Source organism: Gymnoscopelus braueri, assembly GCF_963280865.1.
Source record: "Gymnoscopelus braueri genome assembly, chromosome: 2".
NCBI classification, from domain to species: domain Eukaryota; kingdom Metazoa; phylum Chordata; class Actinopteri; order Myctophiformes; family Myctophidae; genus Gymnoscopelus; species Gymnoscopelus braueri.
In genome coordinates, this window is record NC_137604.1 from 958,021 (window position 1) to 980,108 (window position 22,088).

The following is a 22,088-nucleotide window of genomic DNA, read 5'->3' on the forward strand; positions in this document are numbered from 1 at the left end:
CTGCTTCATCTCTCTCTCAGCTAAGGGGTCCCTGCTTCATCTGTCTCTCAGCTAAGGGGTCCCTGCTTCATCTGTCTCTCAGCTAAGGGGTCCCTGCTTCATCTCTCTCTAAGGGGTCCATGCTTCATCTGTCTCTAAGGGGTCCCTGCTTCATCTCTCTCTAAGGGGTCCATGCTTCATCTGTCTCTAAGGGGTCCCTGCTTCATCTCTCTCTCAGCTAAGGGGTCCATGCTTCATCTGTCTCTCAGCTAAGGGGTCCCTGCTTCATCTCTCTCTCAGCTAAGGGGTCCCTGCTTCATCTGTCTCTCAGCTAAGGGGTCCCTGCTTCATCTCTCTCTCAGCTAAGGGGTCCCTGCTTCATCTCTCTCTCAGCTAAGGGGTCCATGCTTCATCTGTCTCTCAGCTAAGGGGTCCCTGCTTCATCTCTCTCAGCTAAGGGGTCCCTGCTTCATCTGTCTCTAGGGGGTCCCTGCTTCATCTCTCTCTCAGCTAAGGGGTCCCTGCTTCATCTCTCTCTCAGTTAGGGGGTCCTTGGCCTTAATACACATTGAAGAGCCCTGGTTTAGTGGGCCTGAGGGCTTGTAGCTTGTTTTGGAGAGAGTTTACAAAGCAGAGAGAGAGAGAGAGAGAGGAGAGACTGGTTTGGTTTAGACATGTTATGACTCAACCAATGAGAGGAAAGCCCTGTGTACACACACACACACACTGGACACACCCACATACCACACACACACACACACACACACACACACACACACACACACACACACACACACACACACACACACACACACACACACACACACACACACACACACACACACACACACACACACACACACACACATTCTTTCTGTGAGTCTGTCCACACATGCAAAACTCTATCGCACACAAACAAACACACACACACACACACACACACACACACACACACACACACACACACACACACACACACACACACACACACACACACACACACACACACACATTTTTTTCAAAATGTCTGTACTTATGAAGGGAAAAGACACACCCATACACATGCCAACATACTGTACACACAAACACACACACACACACACACACACACACACACACACACACACACACACACACACACACACACACACACACACACACACACACACACACACACACACACACACAGACACACAGAATCAGAGGATATGGGTTTTGTTTGTCAGATGTGTGAGTCACCACCATGAGATCCCAAATCTCTAGCCTCTCTCTCTCTCTCTCTCTCTCTCTCTCTGTGTCTCTCTCTCTGTGTCTCTCTCTTAAAGGGACAGAACTCTTTAGTAAAGGTTTGGGTTGTGTAGTATTGCCATGTGATTATATGACATTCATTTATGATTCATAGTGAATGATGAGTCATCATTCACTAGAGATTCTAACGCCCTTTTCTGAGGGATTTCCTGACCTCTGACCTCCCAGTAACTGACAGTGGTGGAAACAGTTCTAACATGTTTTACTTTTAACCCATTAAGACCTGAAGCCCATTCTACATGTCTCCTCAATCCCAACAGTGTTCTGAAAAACCTATGTTTCTATATCAGTGGTTCTGATAAACCTATGTTTCTATATCAGTGGTTCTGATAAACCTATGTTTCTATATCAGTGGTTCTGATAAACCTATGTTTCTATATCAGTGCTCAAACTGTTTCATGTCAAGGACCGCCAGAATTATATGTATTTGGCCGCCGACCCCCATCTCAAAATATGTTGTTCCAGGGACCCCCCAGAAACAAAGATTTGAGTTACAAATGTTCGCTTTAAGAATATATATTAAAAGATTTTCACACATTTTCACTATTTATCAAAAATAGCAGATCTACAAGCTAGCAAGATAGCAGATCTACTAGCTACATGAGCTTGTAGATCTGCTATTTTTGAATAGCCAAAGTGTAAAATAATGCTTTTTAGCTCAAATAAATAAATGACTTAATGGGTAAAAGGGATTGTGGGGTTTTGCACTGAAAAACTGTAATACCTCTTGATATTTGTGATGTGAGAGTGACCTCTAGTGGTGGGAGGGTGGACGCTCGCTAAACCTTTGTGAGCATGCGTTGCTTCTCTATGTTGTGTGTTTTCTATGTTGTGTATTTTCTATGTTGTGTGTTTTCTATGTTGTGTGTTTTCTATGTTGTGTGTTTTCTATGTTGTGTGTTTTCTATGTTGTGTGTTTTCTATGTTGTGTGTTTTCTATGTTGTGTGTTCTCTATGTTGTGTGTTTTCTATGTTGTGTGTTTTCTATGTTGTGTGTTTTCTATGTTGTGTATTTTCTATGTTGTGTGTTTTCTATGTTGTGTGTTTTCTATGTTGTGTGTTTTCTATGTTGTGTGTTTTCTATGTTGTGTATTTTCTATGTTGTGTGTTCTCTATGTTGTGTGTTTTCTATGTTGTGTGTTTTCTATGTTGTGTATTTTCTATGTTGTGTGTTTTCTATGTTGTGTGTTGTCCTCAGTAGGAGTCGGATATTAGTCGTGTGTAGAATAGATGAATGTCTACTGATAAGAGCTGGTGTCCATTGTGCATAAAAGTGTTTGTTTTTGTATAATAAGCCCTGGTGGTATATTTATGTATATTGCGTTTTCGTGTTGTTAATGGTGTATTTGTTTTCTTTATTTACAGTTAGATGACATATCTATAACTAACTGCTGTGGCTAGCTCTGTGGAGCTCATGCTAACTCAAGCTACATTAGCTCATAAGGCTACGGGACCTAAATGTTGTAGTGATGGCGGGCTGGCTAAGAGAAACCCCATACTGTACTGTGTGTACTAAGTGTTAGTGTATTTAGCTCATGTGTGTTTATGTGTGAATGTGTGTGTGATACATAAATTGACCTAACAGAGTTATCACACTAATGTTATCTCCACTAGTTATTGTGGGATCGCCTGGCCACGCCCCCACATTGGGCGTGGCCGGAATAATGTGATCACCGAAGCGTAACAGCCGGGAATCGAACCCGGGTCTCCCCTGTGGAAAGCCAACATCTTAAATAACTCTGTGTGTGTGTGTGTGTGTGTGTGTGTGTGTGTGTGTGTATATAACAGGTGACTGTTGGCTCCTAGCAGCCATCGCCTCATTAACTCTGAATGAAGACGTTATGGCCAGAGTGGTTCCTATGGATCAGGACTTTGGAGACCAATACGCTGGAATATTCCACTTCCAGGTGAGAGACGCACGCGCACGCGCACACACACACACACACACACACACACACACACACACACACACACACACACACACACACACACACACACACACACACACACACACACACACACACACACACACACACACACACACACACACACACACGTTTTCATATGAAATTAACTAAGTTATTAGTCAAAAACAATAGTGATATTTCATATTCATTCAACCTTTATTTAAGATTCTCTGAGAGATCATTGAGGGAGAGGAGACCCTCATTTACAATGATGCCCAGATTACACACATATATAACATATATATACACATATAAATAACATATATATACACATATAAATAACATATATATACACATATAAATAACATATATATACACATATAAATAACATAAGAGCAACAAGAAAAAAACTATAAAGTTGACACAAACAGTTAAAACAATTGCATGTTAACAGCAATCAGTTGCATACAGGTAATACACGGTTATTATGTACATTCCTAAAATGGCCAATAGATGCTAGGGTGTTCAGTTTAAGCTCTTGTTGTAAGACTCGGGTGCACCAAAGCTGAAAGCAGTCTCTTTTTTTTTTTGGGGGGGGGGGGTCCCGGTTTTACCCCTTTTTATTTCTGGTTTTTATTACTTTAATTTGGTTAATTCGGTACAAAAAAATTTAGCAGCCGACGGGCGCACAGAACGCATGGATGCATATTTATAGCAGAAAGAGTTCACATTTAACTATAGCCGTACTCATTCAATTCTGAACAGATTCTTAAAATGTATAATTCTCTATTAGCTGTGAAGGGTCTTCTTTCATGTGTATCAGTCATGATTGTTTCTCCATCAAACAATATCAAGCAAAAAGGAAAACTCGGCGGGTCCTTCTCTCCAGTCCATCCCATCGCGCAGCGCACCTCTCCAAATGGAACGTCCTAATGACCTCTCCAAATGGAACGTCCTAATGACCTCTCCAAATGGAACGTCCTAATGACCTCTCCAAATGGAACGTCCTAATGACCTCTCCAAATGGAACGTCCTAATGACCTCTCCAAATGGAACGTCCTAATGACCTCTCCGAATGGAACGTCCTAATGACCTCTCCAAATGGAACGTCCTAATGACCTCTCCAAATGGAACGTCCTAATGACCTCTCCAAATGGAACGTCCTAATGACCTCTCCAAATGGAACGTCCTAATGACCTCTCCAAATGGAATGGAATGGTCGTCCTAAAACACGCTCGCCCCAGCAGGTCTAATCCAGCGGCCACGGTCCGGAAAAAATGGGGCAGTGTGTTTTAGGACGAGCGTTCCGTTTTTGTTTCTTTTTTGCTGTGAGAGGGAAAAAGCGTGTGAAATGGCGCGTGAGGCGTGTGAAGAGGTTAAATTGCGTGACTCTCACTCTTAAAGGGTGAGACTTGGCAGCAGGCTCCTGCTTGACAAGTAATACTCTGTCTCAAATCGGTCCGTGTTCATTGAAGATGTGTGTTGTTGTGCCGTGCGCTCAGCTAGGTTTCCATTGTGTATGTATACTTCGTTTGGCGGGCGGTATCGCGCACCAAAAATAGCCGATCTACAAGCTCACAACGCCTCGCGTTGCGATGCGTTGTGGGCGTGTAAATCGGCTATAATTCTGCGCGCGCACTGCACGGCATGGGGCTCAATTAAGTAAACTTTACTGTCTGCAGGTGCGGGCCAACGGATGCTCAGGGATTTCTACAGTTTACAGACAGAGGAGACTAGGGGGCATTCTTACTTTACAAACTTAACATTAAAGGCTGCATTCCAGTTCAGGAGAGTAAGACGGGGGCAATTCTCTTGAATGCTGCCTCAGTGCCTTCGAGTAGCCTAGGCTACAGCATAGAGAAAGGGCATTTGTTGTTTTTTCACCATTATAAATGCTGCATCCATGGTTGGCGAGGGCACTTTTTACCCACAGACATAGAAGGGCAGGGGCTCAAGCCCCCTTTGATGTCTATGTGTGCATGTGCATGTTACGGAATACTGTCATTTGTTTTCCCAGGCCAACTTCTTCAGTATGGAGAGTGGGTGGACGTAGTTTAATATGTAATAACTATAATATTAATATGTATTATAGTTCTGTCAGTATGGAGAGTGGGTGGATGTAGTTTAATATGTAATAACTATAATATTAATATGTATTATAGTTCTGGCAGTATGGAGAGTGGGTGGATGTAGTTTAATATGTAATAACTATAATATTAATATATATTATAGTTCTGGCAGTATGGAGAGTGGGTGGACGTAGTTTAATATGTAATAACTATAATATTAATATATATTATAGTTCTGTCAGTATGGAGAGTGGGTGGATGTAGTTTAATATGTTATAACTATAATATTAATATATATTATAGTTCTGTCAGTATGGAGAGTGGGTAGATGTAGTTTAATATGTTATAACTATAATATTAATATGTATTATAGTTCTGTCAGTATGGAGAGTGGGTGGATGTAGTATAATATGTAATAACTATAATATTAATATGTATTTATATAGTTCTGTCAGTATGGAGAGTGGGTGGATGTAGTATAATATGTAATAACTATAATATTAATATGTATTTATATAGTTCTGGCAGTATGGAGAGTGGGTGGATGTAGTTTAATATGTAATAACTATAATATTAATATATATTATAGTTCTGGCAGTATGGAGAGTGGGTGGATGTGGTCATTGATGACAGACTTCCTGCTAAAGATGGAGAGTTGCTGTTCGTTCATTCTGCCGAGGGAAGAGAGTTCTGGAGCGCTCTGCTGGAGAAAGCATACGCCAAGTAAGATACCTGTCTGTCTGTCTGTCTGTCTGTCTGTCTGTCTGTCTGTCTGTCTGTCTGTCTGTCTGTCTGTCTGTCTGTCTGTCTGTCTGTCTGTGGTATTGCTATTGTGCTCTGCAGTGGTTTAAAGTAACTGACCACATTTCCTCAAGTACTGTACTTAAGTACAATTTTAAGGTATTTTTACTTTACTGGAGTATTTCCAATTTTCGATACTTTTACTTCTACTGTATAGTTTTAATGTACAGATTATTGATTTATTGATATTATATTGTTTAGAGACTGATGCTAGGTTCATTGTTTTCCTGTAAGCCTAGTTTACAATGTCTCTCTTCATTCTATGTATGTGTTTACCTGGTTTATTGTAAGTTATATTATATTGTTATATTATTAATAGTATATTATATTATTATATATTTTCTATGTATGTGTTTACCTTGTTTACTGTAAGTCACATAAAGAGCGTCTGATAAATGAATACATTGTAAAGTGTAAATAGTTTGGACTCTCTGTCTGTGGCTGTGAATTCAGGACAATGACCTGCTCTGTTCTCATCATGTCATGTGACATCACAGTGTGTTCATCATGTCATGTGACTTCACAGTGTGTTCATCATGTCATGTGACATCACAGTGTGTTCATCATGTCATGTGACATCACAGTGTGTTCATCATGTCATGTGACATCACAGTGTGTTCATCATGTCATGTGACATCACAGTGTGTTCATCATGTCATGTGACATCACAGTGTGTTCATCATGTCATGTGACATCACAGTGTGTTCATCATGTCATGTGACATCACAGTGTGTTCATCATGTCATGTGACATCACAGTGTGTTGATTACAGAAGGTGGCAGCGTACTCGTTTCCTCTTCCTGTCTTGGGAATCTTCTCTAAAACACTCTGGACAACGCTCCACACATCCTAGACCAGGGGTGGCAAACTCATTTTGGTGTCCGGGCAAGATTGGTCAAATGGTGACTTGAGGTGGGCAGGAACCAGTTGCGGACGCACATGCGCGCTCACACGCATTCAGTTATACAGCATTCTGTTGTCTTGTCTTGTCTTATTATTATTATTATTATTATTATTATTATTATTATTATTATTATTATTATTATTATTATTATTATTATTACCCTTATTATAAACCATTTTAACACATCGGGTGCCAAACACGGTCTGAACCGTGTTTGCGCAGAGTAGCGGTCCGGTGCCGAACACGGTCCAGACCGTGAAATATGTCTTTTTGTTTTTTTCGTTTTTCTCCACACGGGCGGGGCTAGAGCAGCTCTGGGAGTACCCATTGTGATCTTGAGAAGGATAGGCCAGATAGATCACCGGAAAAACAAAAACATGGCCGCCATCCACTTCCTGTCTATTTCCTTCTTTAAAACACCTATATCTCCGAATCTGTTTCCGGTGGGGAAAACCGGTCATGCGCGATGCGCGATCCCCCCCCATTGTAACTCGCGAGTGAAATGTTATCGTTCCAGGCTGTAGCCAGGGTCATCGCGCAACATGAATGGATGTTTTTTTTTACATGGATTTGCTCCTCGTGGAGTCTAGAGCTTTAAACAGCAAAGCGCAGTCAATGGGGAGAATGCTGGCACCCAACGTAAGTTGTTATGAAAAAATGCTGGCACCCAATGTGTTAAGTAGAATAATTCAATTTGAAATTAAACAATATCTGGTAATGTGTGTGGGTGGTTAAATAATTACATTTATAGAACAGTGGTGTAAAGTAACTAATTACATTTACTCAAGTACTGTACCTAAAGATTTGAGTTTTACTTTACTAGAGTATTTCCAATTTCCAGAACTCCACTACATCTCAGTCACTGCTATAACTACAGTATATCACTTTAAAAAATGTTTTATGAAGATTAGCTACTTTAATTATTTACATTAAAATCAAACAATGCAATTTGTAATGAGCCCATCCATTTGAAATAGAACAATTAAATTCATTACCTGGTAATGTGTGAGGTAATGTGTGTGGTTATAATAATGTTCTGGCCATGGCTTCAATTGCTTGCCTATTGTTCTTTACAGAACAAGTGGGGAGGGGGGAGCGTTCTCTCACACACACACACACACACACACATATATATATATATATATATGTATATATATATATAATATAGACATATAATATAGACATAAAAAAGTTAGAGAACCACATATTATAGCAACATAAGTGTTTCAGAAAACTGTTAGGATTTAGGAGACATCTGTAAAGATTTCCATGATTTTTCAAAAATAGCAGATCTACAAGCTCATAGTGCGATCTCCTCCTTTCTCAGGGCAAGCTCCTGTGTGTGTGTGTGTGTGTGTGTCAGACAGACAGACAGACAGACAGACAGACAGACAGACAGACAGACAGAGAGACAGAGAGACAGAGAGACAGAGAGAGAGAGAGAGAGAGAGATCTGAGAGTATACTAGCCGACTAGTTGAATAGACTGTTAACGAGCCAATCAGCCAGAACAGTCCACAGCTGGCTGTGGAATGTTGGCTGACTACCGGGCCATCAGAGGTACTTGCTGCAGCCAGTGGGGGAGGGGGGAGAGCTGCTTGGACGCTCAGCAAGGCAACGTGCAAACTCCGACTCTATTTCTGTTAGAGGTAGTATCAATTCACTATTTTGAAAAGTATTTCGCGGGCCGCACTGGACCTTTCCGCGGGCCGCAAAATGCCCGCGGGCCGCGAGTTTGACACCCCTGTCCTAGACCCTTCTCTCTTCTCTAAAACACCCTGGACAACGCTCCACACGTCCTAGACTCTTCTCTCTTCTCTAAAACACCCTGGACAACGCTCCACACGTCCTAGACTCTTCTCTCTTCTCTAAAACACCCTGGACAACGCTCCACACGTCCTAGACTCTTCTCTCTTCTCTAAAACACTCTGGACAACGCTCCACACGTCCTACACTCTTCTCTCTTCTCTAAAACACTCTGGACAACGCTCCACACGTCCTAGACTCTTCTCTCTTCTCTAAAACACCCTGGACAACGCTCCACACGTCCTAGACTCTTCTCTCTTCTCTAAAACACCCTGGACAACGCTCCACACGTCCTAGACTCTTCTCTCTTCTCTAAAACACCCTGGACAACGCTCCACACGTCCTAGACTCTTCTCTCTTCTCTAAAACACCCTGGACAACGCTCCACACGTCCTAGACTCTTCTCTCTTCTCTAAAACACTCTGGACAACGCTCCACACGTCCTAGACTCTTCTCTCTTCTCTAAAACACCCTGGACAACGCTCCACACGTCCTAGACCCTTCTCTCTTCTCTAAAACACTCTGGACAACGCTCCACACGTCCTAGACTCTTCTCTCTTCTCTAAAACACCCTGGACAACGCTCCACACGTCCTACACTCTTCTCTCTTCTCTAAAACACCCTGGACAACGCTCCACACGTCCTAGACTCTTCTCTCTTCTCTAAAACACCCTGGACAACGCTCCACACGTCCTACACTCTTCTCTCTTCTCTAAAACACTCTGGACAACGCTCCACACGTCCTAGACTCTTCTCTCTTCTCTAAAACACCCTGGACAACGCTCCACACGTCCTACACTCTTCTCTCTTCTCTAAAACACCCTGGACAACGCTCCACACGTCCTAGACTCTTCTCTCTTCTCTAAAACACTCTGGACAACGCTCCACACGTCCTAGACTCTTCTCTCTTCTCTAAAACACCCTGGACAACGCTCCACACGTCCTAGACCCTTCTCTCTTCTCTAAAACACCCTGGACAACGCTCCACACGTCCTAGACTCTTCTCTCTTCTCTAAAACACTCTGGACAACGCTCCACACGTCCTAGACTCTTCTCTCTTCTCTAAAACACCCTGGACAACGCTCCACACGTCCTAGACCCTTCTCTCTTCTCTAAAACACTCTGGACAACGCTCCACACGTCCTAGACTCTTCTCTCTTCTCTAAAACACCCTGGACAACGCTCCACACGTCCTACACTCTTCTCTCTTCTCTAAAACACCCTGGACAACGCTCCACACGTCCTAGACTCTTCTCTCTTCTCTAAAACACCCTGGACAACGCTCCACACGTCCTACACTCTTCTCTCTTCTCTAAAACACTCTGGACAACGCTCCACACGTCCTAGACTCTTCTCTCTTCTCTAAAACACTCTGGACAACGCTCCACACGTCCTACACTCTTCTCTCTTCTCTAAAACACCCTGGACAACGCTCCACACGTCCTACACTCTTCTCTCTTCTCTAAAACACCCTGGACAACGCTCCACACGTCCTACACTCTTCTCTCTTCTCTAAAACACCCTGGACAACGCTCCACACGTCCTAGACTCTTCTCTCTTCTCTAAAACACTCTGGACAACGCTCCACACGTCCTAGACTCTTCTCTCTTCTCTAAAACACCCTGGACAACGCTCCACACGTCCTACACTCTTCTCTCTTCTCTAAAACACCCTGGACAACGCTCCACACGTCCTACACTCTTCTCTCTTCTCTAAAACACCCTGGACAACGCTCCACACGTCCTAGACTCTTCTCTCTTCTCTAAAACACTCTGGACAACGCTCCACACGTCCTAGACTCTTCTCTCTTCTCTAAAACACCCTGGACAACGCTCCACACGTCCTACACTCTTCTCTCTTCTCTAAAACACCCTGGACAACGCTCCACACGTCCTACACTCTTCTCTCTTCTCTAAAACACCCTGGACAACGCTCCACACGTCCTAGACTCTTCTCTCTTCTCTAAAACACCCTGGACAACGCTCCACACGTCCTACACTCTTCTCTCTTCTCTAAAACACTCTGGACAACGCTCCACACGTCCTAGACTCTTCTCTCTTCTCTAAAACACTCTGGACAACGCTCCACACGTCCTACACTCTTCTCTCTTCTCTAAAACACCCTGGACAACGCTCCACACGTCCTACACTCTTCTCTCTTCTCTAAAACACCCTGGACAACGCTCCACACGTCCTAGACTCTTCTCTCTTCTCTAAAACACTCTGGACAACGCTCCACACGTCCTAGACTCTTCTCTCTTCTCTAAAACACCCTGGACAACGCTCCACACGTCCTAGACTCTTCTCTCTTCTCTAAAACACCCTGGACAATGCTCCACACGTCCTAGACTCTTCTCTCTTCTCTAAAACACCATGGACAACGCTCCACACGTCCTAGACTCTTCTCTCTTCTCTAAAACACTCTGGACAACGCTCCACACGTCCTAGACTCTTCTCTCTTCTCTAAAACACCCTGGACAACGCTCCACACGTCCTAGACTCTTCTCTCTTCTCTAAAACACCCTGGACAACGCTCCACACGTCCTAGACTCTTCTCTCTTCTCTAAAACACCATGGACAACGCTCCACACGTCCTAGACTCTTCTCACTTCTCTAAAACACCATGGACAACGCTCCACACGTCCTAGACTCTTCTCTCTTCTCTAAAACACCATGGACAACGCTCCACACGTCCTAGACTCTTCTCTCTTCTCTAAAACACCCTGGACAACGCTCCACATGTCCTAGACTCTTCTCTCTTCTCTAAAACACTCTGGACAACGCTCCACACGTCCTAGACTCTTCTCTCTTCTCTAAAACACCCTGGACAACGCTCCACATGTCCTAGACTCTTCTCTCTTCTCTAAAACACCCTGGACAACGCTCCACACGTCCTAGACTCTTCTCTCTTCTCTAAAACACCCTGGACAACGCTCCACACGTCCTAGACTCTTCTCTCTTCTCTAAAACACCCTGGACAATGCTCCACACGTCCTAGACTCTTCTCTTTACATTGCAGGGTGAATGGTTGCTATGAGGCGTTGTCAGGTGTTTGCTAGGTGGTGATGTGTATTGTTTACATTGCAGGGTGAACGGTTGCTATGAGGCGTTGTCAGGGGGTTCCACCACCGAGGGCTTCGAGGATTTCACCGGCGGCATCGCTGAGGCCTACGACCTCAAACAACCTCCATCCAACATGTTCCTCATCATTAAGAAAGCCTTGGAGTGTGGAGCTCTGGTCGGATGCTCTATAGACGTATGTACATCCAACTTTATCCAACCACATCCAACCATACATCCAACCAAATCCAACATTACCCAACCATACATCCAACATTATCCAACCACATTTAACCATGCATCCAACCAAATCCAACATTGCCCAACCATACATCCAACATTATCCAACCAGATCCTACCATACATCCAACATTATCCATCCATACATCCAACCATCTGTACATGGCTGAGGTTGTTAACAGGTTAACTTTAACACAGGGTAAAGTTACATACTGTTCCTTTAACAGTATCGTTGTTTCCATGACAACAGATCACCAGCGCTGCTGACTCAGAGGCCGTGACTCGTCAGAAGCTGGTGAAAGGCCACGCCTACTCTCTGACCGGAGCCACTGAGGTAACGCCCACTTACCATGGCAACTGTAGAGTAATAATAATAACACTATATGTATGAACGGGTGAATTTATTGTGATACTACCAATAATAATACTAATATTAATATTAATACTATAATTATATAACAGGTGAATTATTGTTATAATAATACTAATAATAATAATAATATTAATGTTAATATTAATACTATAATTATATAACAGGTGAATTATTGTTATAATAATATTACTAATAATAATACTAATATTAATATTAATACTATAATTATATAACAGGTGAATTATTGTTATAATAATAATATTAATATTAATATTAATACTATAATTATATAACAGGTGAATTATTGTTATAATAATACTACTATTAATAATATTAATATTAATACTATAATTATATAACAGGTGAATTATTGTTATAATAATACTAATAATAATAATATTAATATTAATATTAATACTATAATTATATAACAGGTGAATTATTGTTATAATAATACTACTAATAATAATACTAATATTAATATTAATACTATAATTATATAACAGGTGAATTATTGTTATAATAATAATAATAATAATAATATTAATATTAATATTAATACTATAATTATATAACAGGTGAATTATTGTTATAATAATACTACTAATAATAATACTAATATTAATATTAATACTATAATTATATAACAGGTGAATTATTGTTATAATAATAATAATAATATTAATATTAATATTAATACTATAATTATATAACAGGTGAATTATTGTTATAATAATACTACTATTAATAATATTAATGTTAATACTATAATTATATAACAGGTGAATTATTGTTATAATAATACTAATAATAATAATATTAATATTAATATTAATACTATAATTATATAACAGGTGAATTATTGTTATAATAATACTACTAATAATAATACTAATATTAATATTAATACTATAATTATATAACAGGTGAATTATTGTTATAATAATAATAATAATAATAATATTAATATTAATATTAATACTATAATTATATAACAGGTGAATTATTGTTATAATAATACTACTATTAATAATATTAATATTTATACTATAATTATATAACAGGTGAATTATTGTTATAATAATACTAATAATAATAATATTAATATTAATATTAATACTATAATTATATAACAGGTGAATTATTGTTATAATAATACTACTAATAATAATACTAATATTAATATTAATACTATAATTATATAACAGGTGAATTATTGTTATAATAATAATAATAATATTAATATTAATATTAATACTATAATTATATAACAGGTGAATTATTGTTATAATAATACTACTATTAATAATATTAATATTAATACTATAATTATATAACAGGTGAATTATTGTTATAATAATACTAATAATAATAATAATAATATTAATATTAATACTATAATTATATAACAGGTGAATTATTGTTATAATAATACTACTAATAATAATACTAATATTAATATTAATACTATAATTATATAACAGGTGATTTATTGTTATAATAATAATAATAATAATAATAATATTAATATTAATATTAATACTATAATTATATAACAGGTGAATTATTGTTATAATAATACTACTATTAATAATATTAATATTAATACTATAATTATATAACAGGTGAATTATTGTTATAATAATACTAATAATAATAATATTAATATTAATACTATAATTATATAACAGGTGAATTATTGTTATAATAATACTACTATTAATAATATTAATATTAATACTATATTTATATAACAGGTTAATTATTGTTATAATAATACTACTACTAATAATATTAATACTATCTATAATTATATAACAGGTGAATTATTGTTATAATAATACTACTAATAATAATATTAATATTAATATTAATACTATATTTATATAACAGGTTAATTATTGTTATAATAATAATAATACTAATAATATTAATATTAATAATATATTTATATAACAGGTGAACTATTGTTATAATAATACTAATACTAATAATAATATTAATATTAATATTAATATTAATATTAATAGTATATTTATATAACAGGTGAATTATTGTTATAACAATAATAATTACATTAATAGTATATTTATATAACAGGTGAATTATTGTTATAATAATAATAATAATAATAATACTAATACTAATAATAATAATAATAATAATAATAATAATACTATATGTATATAACAGGAGAATTATTGTTATAATAATACTAATATTAATATTAATAATATATTTATATAACAGGTGAATTATTGTTATAATAATAATAATAATACTAATAATACTAATAATAATAATAATAATAATAATAATAATAATAATAATAATAATAATACTATATGTATATAACAGGAGAATTATTGTTATAATAATACTAATATTAATATTAATAATATATTTATATAACAGGTGAATTATCGAGGTCGTAGAGAGAAGCTGATCAGGATGAGGAATCCATGGGGTCAGGTGGAATGGACCGGAGCCTGGAGTGATGGGTACCTGTCTGTCTGTCTGTCTGTCTGTCTGTCTGTCTGTCTGTCTGTCTGTCTGTCTGTAAACCTGTCTGTGTGTCTGTCTGTCTGTCTGTCTCTAAACCTGTCTGTCTGTCTCTCTGTCGTCTGTAAACCTGTCTGTGTGTCTGTCTGTCTGTCTGTCTCTAAACCTGTCTGTCTCTCTCTCTGTCGTCTGTAAACCTGTCTGTGTGTCTGTGTGTCTGTCTGTCTGTCTGTCTGTCTGTTTGTGTAATAATACAGTCATATTGTATGTGACAAGAGTCAGATACACACATACAAGACACTAGTGTCCTAGTGTCTCATTGGTCAGTAGTAAGTGTCCTGGTCTCTCATTGGCTGTCTCATCCTGCAGGTCGTCTGAATGGGGCCAGGTGGACGGAGATTGTCCCAACGCCAACGCCGAGGATGGAGAGTTCTGGTTGGTGGAAAACCTCATGAATAATTAATTAATTAAAATGTACATTAGTGTTCTCAAATTGTGGACCCTCTGGGCCGGGCCGAGCCTCGGGTTCTGTGAAGAAAAAATAAATACATCTATTTCCCCCAAAAATACATTTCAACTGCCCCTAGTGGCCTGACTGCCCCTAGTGGTCTGACTGCCCTAGTGGCCTGACTGCCCTAGTGGCCTGACTGCCCCTAGTGGTCTGACTGCCCCTAGTGGCCTGACTGCCCCTAGTGGTCTGACTGCCCTAGTGGCCTGACTGCCCCTAGTGGCCTGACTGCCCCTAGTGGTCTGACTGCCCCTAGTGGTCTGACTGCCCTAGTGGTCTGACTGCCCCTAGTGGCCTGACTGCCCCTAGTGGCCTGACTGCCCCTAGTGGTCTGACTACCCTAGTGGCCTGACTGCCCTAGTGGTCTGACTGCCCCTAGTGGTCTGACTGCCCCTAGTGGCCTGACTGCCCCTAGTGGTCTGACTGCCCTAGTGGTCTGACTGCCCCTAGTGGTCTGACTGCCCCTAGTGGCCTGACTGCCCCTAGTGGCCTGACTGCCCTAGTGGTCTGACTGCCCCTAGTGGCCTGACTGCCCCTAGTGGTCTGACTGCCCCTAGTGGTCTGACTGCCCTAGTGGTCTGACTGCCCCTAGTGGCCTGACTGCCCCTAGTGGCCTGACTGCCCCTAGTGGTCTGACTACCCTAGTGGCCTGACTGCCCTAGTGGTCTGACTGCCCCTAGTGGTCTGACTGCCCCTAGTGGCCTGACTGCCCCTAGTGGTCTGACTGCCCTAGTGGTCTGACTGCCCCTAGTGGTCTGACTGCCCCTAGTGGCCTGACTGCCCCTAGTGGCCTGACTGCCCTAGTGGCCTGACTGCCCTAGTGGCCTGACTGCCCCTAGTGGTCTGACTGCCCCTAGTGGCCTGACTGCCCCTAGTGGTCTGACTGCCCTAGTGGCCTGACTGCCCCTAGTGGCCTGACTGCCCCTAGTGGCCTGACTGCCCTAGTGGCCTGACTGCCCTAGTGGTCTGACTGCCCCTAGTGGCCTGACTGCCCTAGTGGTCTGACTGCCCTAGTGGCCTGACTGCCCTAGTGGCCTGACTGCCCCTAGTGGCCTGACTGCCCTAGTGGTCTGACTGCCCTAGTGGCCTGACTGCCCTAGTGGCCTGACTGCCCCTAGTGGCCTGACTGCCCTAGTGGCCTGACTGCCCCTAGTGGCCTGACTGCCCCTAGTGGCCTGACTGCCCCTAGTGGCCTGACTGCCCCTAGTGGCCTGACTGCCCCTAGTGGCCTGACTGCCCTAGTGGTCTGACTGCCCTAGTGGCCTGACTGCCCCTAGTGGCCTGACTGCCCTAGTGGCCTGACTGCCCCTAGTGGTCTGACTGCCCTAGTGGTCTGACTGCCCTAGTGGCCTGACTGCCCCTAGTGGTCTGACTGCCCCTAGTGGCCTGACTGCCCCTAGTGGTCTGACTGCCCTAGTGGCCTGACTGCCCCTAGTGGCCTGACTGCCCTAGTGGTCTGACTGCCCCTAGTGGCCTGACTGCCCTAGTGGCCTGACTGCCCTAGTGGTCTGACTGCCCTAGTGGCCTGACTGCCCCTAGTGGTCTGACTGCCCCTAGTGGCCTGACTGCCCCTAGTGGTCTGACTGCCCTAGTGGTCTGACTGCCCTAGTGGCCTGACTGCCCCTAGTGGTCTGACTGCCCCTAGTGGCCTGACTGCCCCTAGTGGTCTGACTGCCCTAGTGGCCTGACTGCCCCTAGTGGCCTGACTGCCCTAGTGGTCTGACTGCCCTAGTGGTCTGACTGCCCTAGTGGCCTGACTGCCCCTAGTGGCCTGACTGCCCCTAGTGGCCTGACTGCCCCTAGTGGCCTGACTGCCCTAGTGGTCTGACTGCCCTAGTGGTCTGACTGCCCCTAGTGGTCTGACTGCCCCTAGTGGTCTGACTGCCCTAGTGGTCTGACTGCCCTAGTGGCCTGACTGCCCTAGTGGTCTGACTGCCCTAGTGGTCTGACTGCCCCTAGTGGTCTGACTGCCCCTAGTGGTCTGACTGCCCTAGTGGTCTGACTGCCCTAGTGGTCTGACTGCCCCTAGTGGTCTGACTGCCCCTAGTGGCCTGACTGCCCTAGTGGTCTGACTGCCCTAGTGGTCTGACTGCCCCTAGTGGTCTGACTGCCCTAGTGGTCTGACTGCCCCTAGTGGTCTGACTGCCCCTAGTGGTCTGACTGCCCCTAGTGGTCTGACTGCCCTAGTGGTCTGACTGCCCTAGTGGTCTGACTGCCCTAGTGGTCTGACTGCCCCTAGTGGTCTGACTGCCCCTAGTGGCCTGACTGCCCTAGTGGCCTGACTGCCCTAGTGGTCTGACTGCCCTAGTGGTCTGACTGCCCCTAGTGGTCTGACTGCCCTAGTGGCCTGACTGCCCTAGTGGCCTGACTGCCCTAGTGGTCTGACTGCCCTAGTGGTCTGACTGCCCCTAGTGGTCTGACTGCCCTAGTGGCCTGACTGCCCCTAGTGGCCTGACTGCCCCTAGTGGCCTGACTGCCCTAGTGGTCTGACTGCCCTAGTGGCCTGACTGCCCCTAGTGGTCTGACTGCCCCTAGTGGCCTGACTGCCCCTAGTGGCCTGACTGCCCCTAGTGGTCTGACTGCCCCTAGTGGCCTGACTGCCCTAGTGGCCTGACTGCCCTAGTGGCCTGACTGCCCCTAGTGGCCTGACTGCCCTAGTGGCCTGACTGCCCTAGTGGCCTGACTGCCCCTAGTGGTCTGACTGCCCCTAGTGGCCTGACTGCCCCTAGTGGCCTGACTGCCCTAGTGGCCTGACTGCCCCTAGTGGCCTGACTGCCCCTAGTGGCCTGACTGCCCCTAGTGGTCTGACTGCCCCTAGTGGCCTGACTGCCCTAGTGGCCTGACTGCCCTAGTGGCCTGACTGCCCTAGTGGCCTGACTGCCCCTAGTGGCCTGACTGCCCCTAGTGGCCTGACTGCCCCTAGTGGCCTGACTACCCTAGTGGCCTGACTGCCCTAGTGGCCTGACTGCCCTAGTGGTCTGACTGCCCTAGTGGCCTGACTGCCCTAGTGGTCTGACTACCCCTAGTGGTCTGACTGCCCTAGTGGCCTGACTGTCCTAGTGGCCTGACTGCCCCTAGTGGCCTGACTGCCCCTAGTGGCCTGACTGCCCCTAGTGGCCTGACTGCCCTAGTGGCCTGACTGCCCCTAGTGGCCTGACTGCCCCTAGTGGCCTGACTGCCCTAGTGGCCTGACTGCCCCTAGTGGCCTGACTACCCTAGTGGCCTGACTGCCCTAGTGGCCTGACTGCCCTAGTGGCCTGACTGCCCCTAGTGGCCTGACTGCCCTAGTGGCCTGACTGCCCCTAGTGGTCTGACTGCCCCTAGTGGTCTGACTGCCCTAGTGGCCTGACTGCCCCTAGTGGCCTGACTGCCCCTAGTGGCCTGACTGCCCTAGTGGCATGACTGCCCCTAGTGGCCTGACTGCCCCTAGTGGTCTGACTGCCCCTAGTGGTCTGACTGCCCTAGTGGCCTGACTGCCCCTAGTGGCCTGACTGCCCCTAGTGGCCTGACTGCCCTAGTGGCATGACTGCCCCTAGTGGCCTGTTTGAAGAAGAAGGTTTGAAAAAATATCATTAAAAAAAAAAAAAAAAAAACATTTTTTTTTTTTAACAATAATAATAATCAGGCATGCAAACAGCCCGAGGTGAAAAGGGTGACAACATGCTTTTTTTTTTCGGGTCAGGTGTCACACTATTGCCCTATTTGGATTCAAAACGGCTAGTGGAAGCTGAAAAGCTACAAGTTTGCATGTCTGAATAATGCAAAAACAGAAATATTTGTTTGCATTTGCTTTTTTTCTCCCCCATATATTTTCATGATAAAAAAGTGCGTATCGTATCGAAATCGTATCGAAGTTGTGTGCCCAATATCGTATCGTATCGTTTCGTGAAATTTGTGTATCGGCACACCCCTAGTGTGTGTATATAGATATACCGTATATATATATATAATTATATATATATACATACCGTATATCTAGGTGTGCCCTGGGATTTTTGGGCTATGCCAGGTGTGCCTTGGCACAAAAAAGGTTGATAAACACTGCCCTAGTGGCCTGACTGCCCTAGTGTGTGTGTGTGTGTGTGTGTGTGTGTGTGTGTGTGTGTGTGTGTGTGTGTGTGTGTGTGTGTGTGTGATAACCGAATATTATTTTGAAAACGGTTAAACAGGGCTGCCCCTACTGACCGTTTTCAAAATAATATTCGTTTATTCTATGAAATATATTTTTTATTGAGATATTTAAGTTTTTTCCATATTGCTTTCATGTCTTCATACAATTATGCTTTTAACAAGCAAAATAAGCAATAAAAATAGTTTGGATTACTTAGTTTGATGGGAAAGCGTTGAGAAATCACATCCAATATAAACACCTGGATGTGAATCACTATGTTACCTCGTAGACTACTGCCTGTGATCCGGTCATTTGAAGAAATAATCCAACGTTTACTTTGAGGTGAGGAAGACATGAAGAAACAGGCCTACGTTTTCAATCACAATAGTTTGTCTGAAGTCATTCTATACGTCATGTTATGGTTTAAACTTTAAGGGGAGCTGGTCAGCTTCATCCATGCACACCCCTACCTAATTGTATATATGTGTATAGCCCAAGCTGATTTCTTTTAATAAAGACAGTTGGAAAAGGGTAGAATGACAAGATTTAAGGAGAAAAAAGGCTGCATGCAGCACAGCAGCAATTAAGCTTGTTTAGAAACATGACAGGTTTGGGGCCCAATGTGTCAATTATGTGTCAGGCTTTGGGTCGGGCTGGGCTGAGATTAAATCTCTCTCTGTGTGTGTGTGTGTGTGTGTGTGTGTGTGTGTGTGTGTGTGTGTGTGTGTGTGTGTGTGTGTGTGTGTGTGTGTGTGTGTGTGTGTGTGTGTGTGTGTGTGTGTGTGTGTGTGTGTGTGTGTGTGTGTGTGTACAGGATGTCCTACAGTGACTTTGTGAGACACTACAGTCGCATAGAGATCGTGACCTTGACCCCTGACACCATCACAGACGACTCCGTCAAACACTGGAGCGTCTGCAAGTATGATGGAGCCTGGAGGAAAGGTTCTACTGCTGGAGGCTGTAGGAACAACCCCTGTAAGTATTTATACTCTATAGTATTTATACTCTATAGTATGATGGAGCCTGGAGGAAAGGTTCTACTGCTGGAGGCTGTAGGAACAACCCCTGTAAGTATTTATACTCTATAGTATTTATACTCTATAGTATTTATACTCTATAGTATGATGGAGCCTGGAGGAAAGGCTCTACTGCTGGAGGCTGTAGGAACAACCCCTGTAAGTATTTATACTCTATAGTATTTATACTCTATAGTATTTATACTCTATAGTATGATGGAGCCTGGAGGAAAGGTTCTACTGCTGGAGGCTGTAGGAACAACCCCTGTAAGTATTTATACTCTATAGTATTTATACTCTATAGTATGATGGAGCCTGGAGGAAAGGTTCTACTGCTGGAGGCTGTAGGAACAACCCCTGTAAGTATTTATACTCTATAGTATTTATACTCTGTAGTATTTATACTCTATAGTATTTATACTCTATAGTATTTATACTCTGTAGTATTTATACTCTATAGTATTTATACTCTATAGTATTTATACTCTATAGTATTTATACTCTGTAGTATTTATACTCTATAGTATGATGGAGCCTGGAGGAAAGGTTCTACTGCTGGAGGCTGTAGGAACAACCCCTGTAAGTATTTATACTCTATAGTATTTATACTCTATAGTATTTATACTCTGTAGTATTTATACTCTATAGTATGATGGAGCCTGGAGGAAAGGCTCTACTGCTGGAGGCTGTAGGAACAACCCCTGTAAGTATTTATACTCTATAGTATTTATACTCTATAGTATTTATACTCTATAGTATGATGGAGCCTGGAGGAAAGGTTCTACTGCTGGAGGCTGTAGGAACAACCCCTGTAAGTATTTATACTCTATAGTATTTATACTCTATAGTATTTATACTCTGTAGTATTTATACTCTATAGTATGATGGAGCCTGGAGGAAAGGCTCTACTGCTGGAGGCTGTAGGAACAACCGCTGTAAGTATTTATACTCTATAGTATTTATACTCTATAGTATTTATACTCTATAGTATGATGGAGCCTGGAGGAAAGGTTCTACTGCTGGAGGCTGTAGGAACAACCCCTGTAAGTATTTATACTCTATAGTATTTATACTCTATAGTATTTATACTCTATAGTATGATGGAGCCTGGAGGAAAGGTTCTACTGCTGGAGGCTGTAGGAACAACCCCTGTAAGTATTTATACTCTATAGTATTTATACTCTATAGTATTTATACTCTATAGTATGATGGAGCCTGGAGGAAAGGCTCTACTGCTGGAGGCTGTAGGAACAACCTCTGTAAGTATTTATACTCTATAGTATTTATACTCTATAGTATTTATACTCTATAGTATGATGGAGCCTGGAGGAAAGGCTCTACTGCTGGAGGCTGTAGGAACAACCCCTGTAAGTATTTATACTCTATAGTATTTATACTCTATAGTATTTATACTCTATAGTATCTATAGTATTTATACTCTATAGTATTTATACTCTATAGTATTTATACTCTATAGTATCTATAGTATTTATACTCTATAGTATT

General features: G+C 42.2%; 1 protein-coding gene across 4 annotated transcripts in view; it reads left to right on the plus strand.

Moving 5' to 3' along the window:
- Window positions 1-22,088, plus strand: part of LOC308077834 (calpain-2 catalytic subunit-like) — a 61,244-nt gene that overhangs the window by 9,887 nt on the left and 29,269 nt on the right. For 3 of the 4 annotated variants that reach the window (XM_080418802.1, XM_080418801.1, XM_080418799.1), the window contains exons 3-9: window positions 3,076-3,194; window positions 5,853-5,986; window positions 11,860-12,028; window positions 12,323-12,406; window positions 14,861-14,946; window positions 15,317-15,382; window positions 20,381-20,541. In XM_080418802.1, coding sequence (XP_080274928.1) covers window positions 3,076-3,194; window positions 5,853-5,986; window positions 11,860-12,028; window positions 12,323-12,406; window positions 14,861-14,946; window positions 15,317-15,382; window positions 20,381-20,541 — 819 coding nt within the window. Of the gene's footprint in view, window positions 1-3,075; window positions 3,195-5,852; window positions 5,987-11,859; window positions 12,029-12,322; window positions 12,407-14,860; window positions 14,947-15,316; window positions 15,383-20,380; window positions 20,542-21,252; window positions 21,286-22,088 lie in introns of all 4 variants that reach the window. The other variant, XM_080418800.1, reaches the window with a different exon arrangement.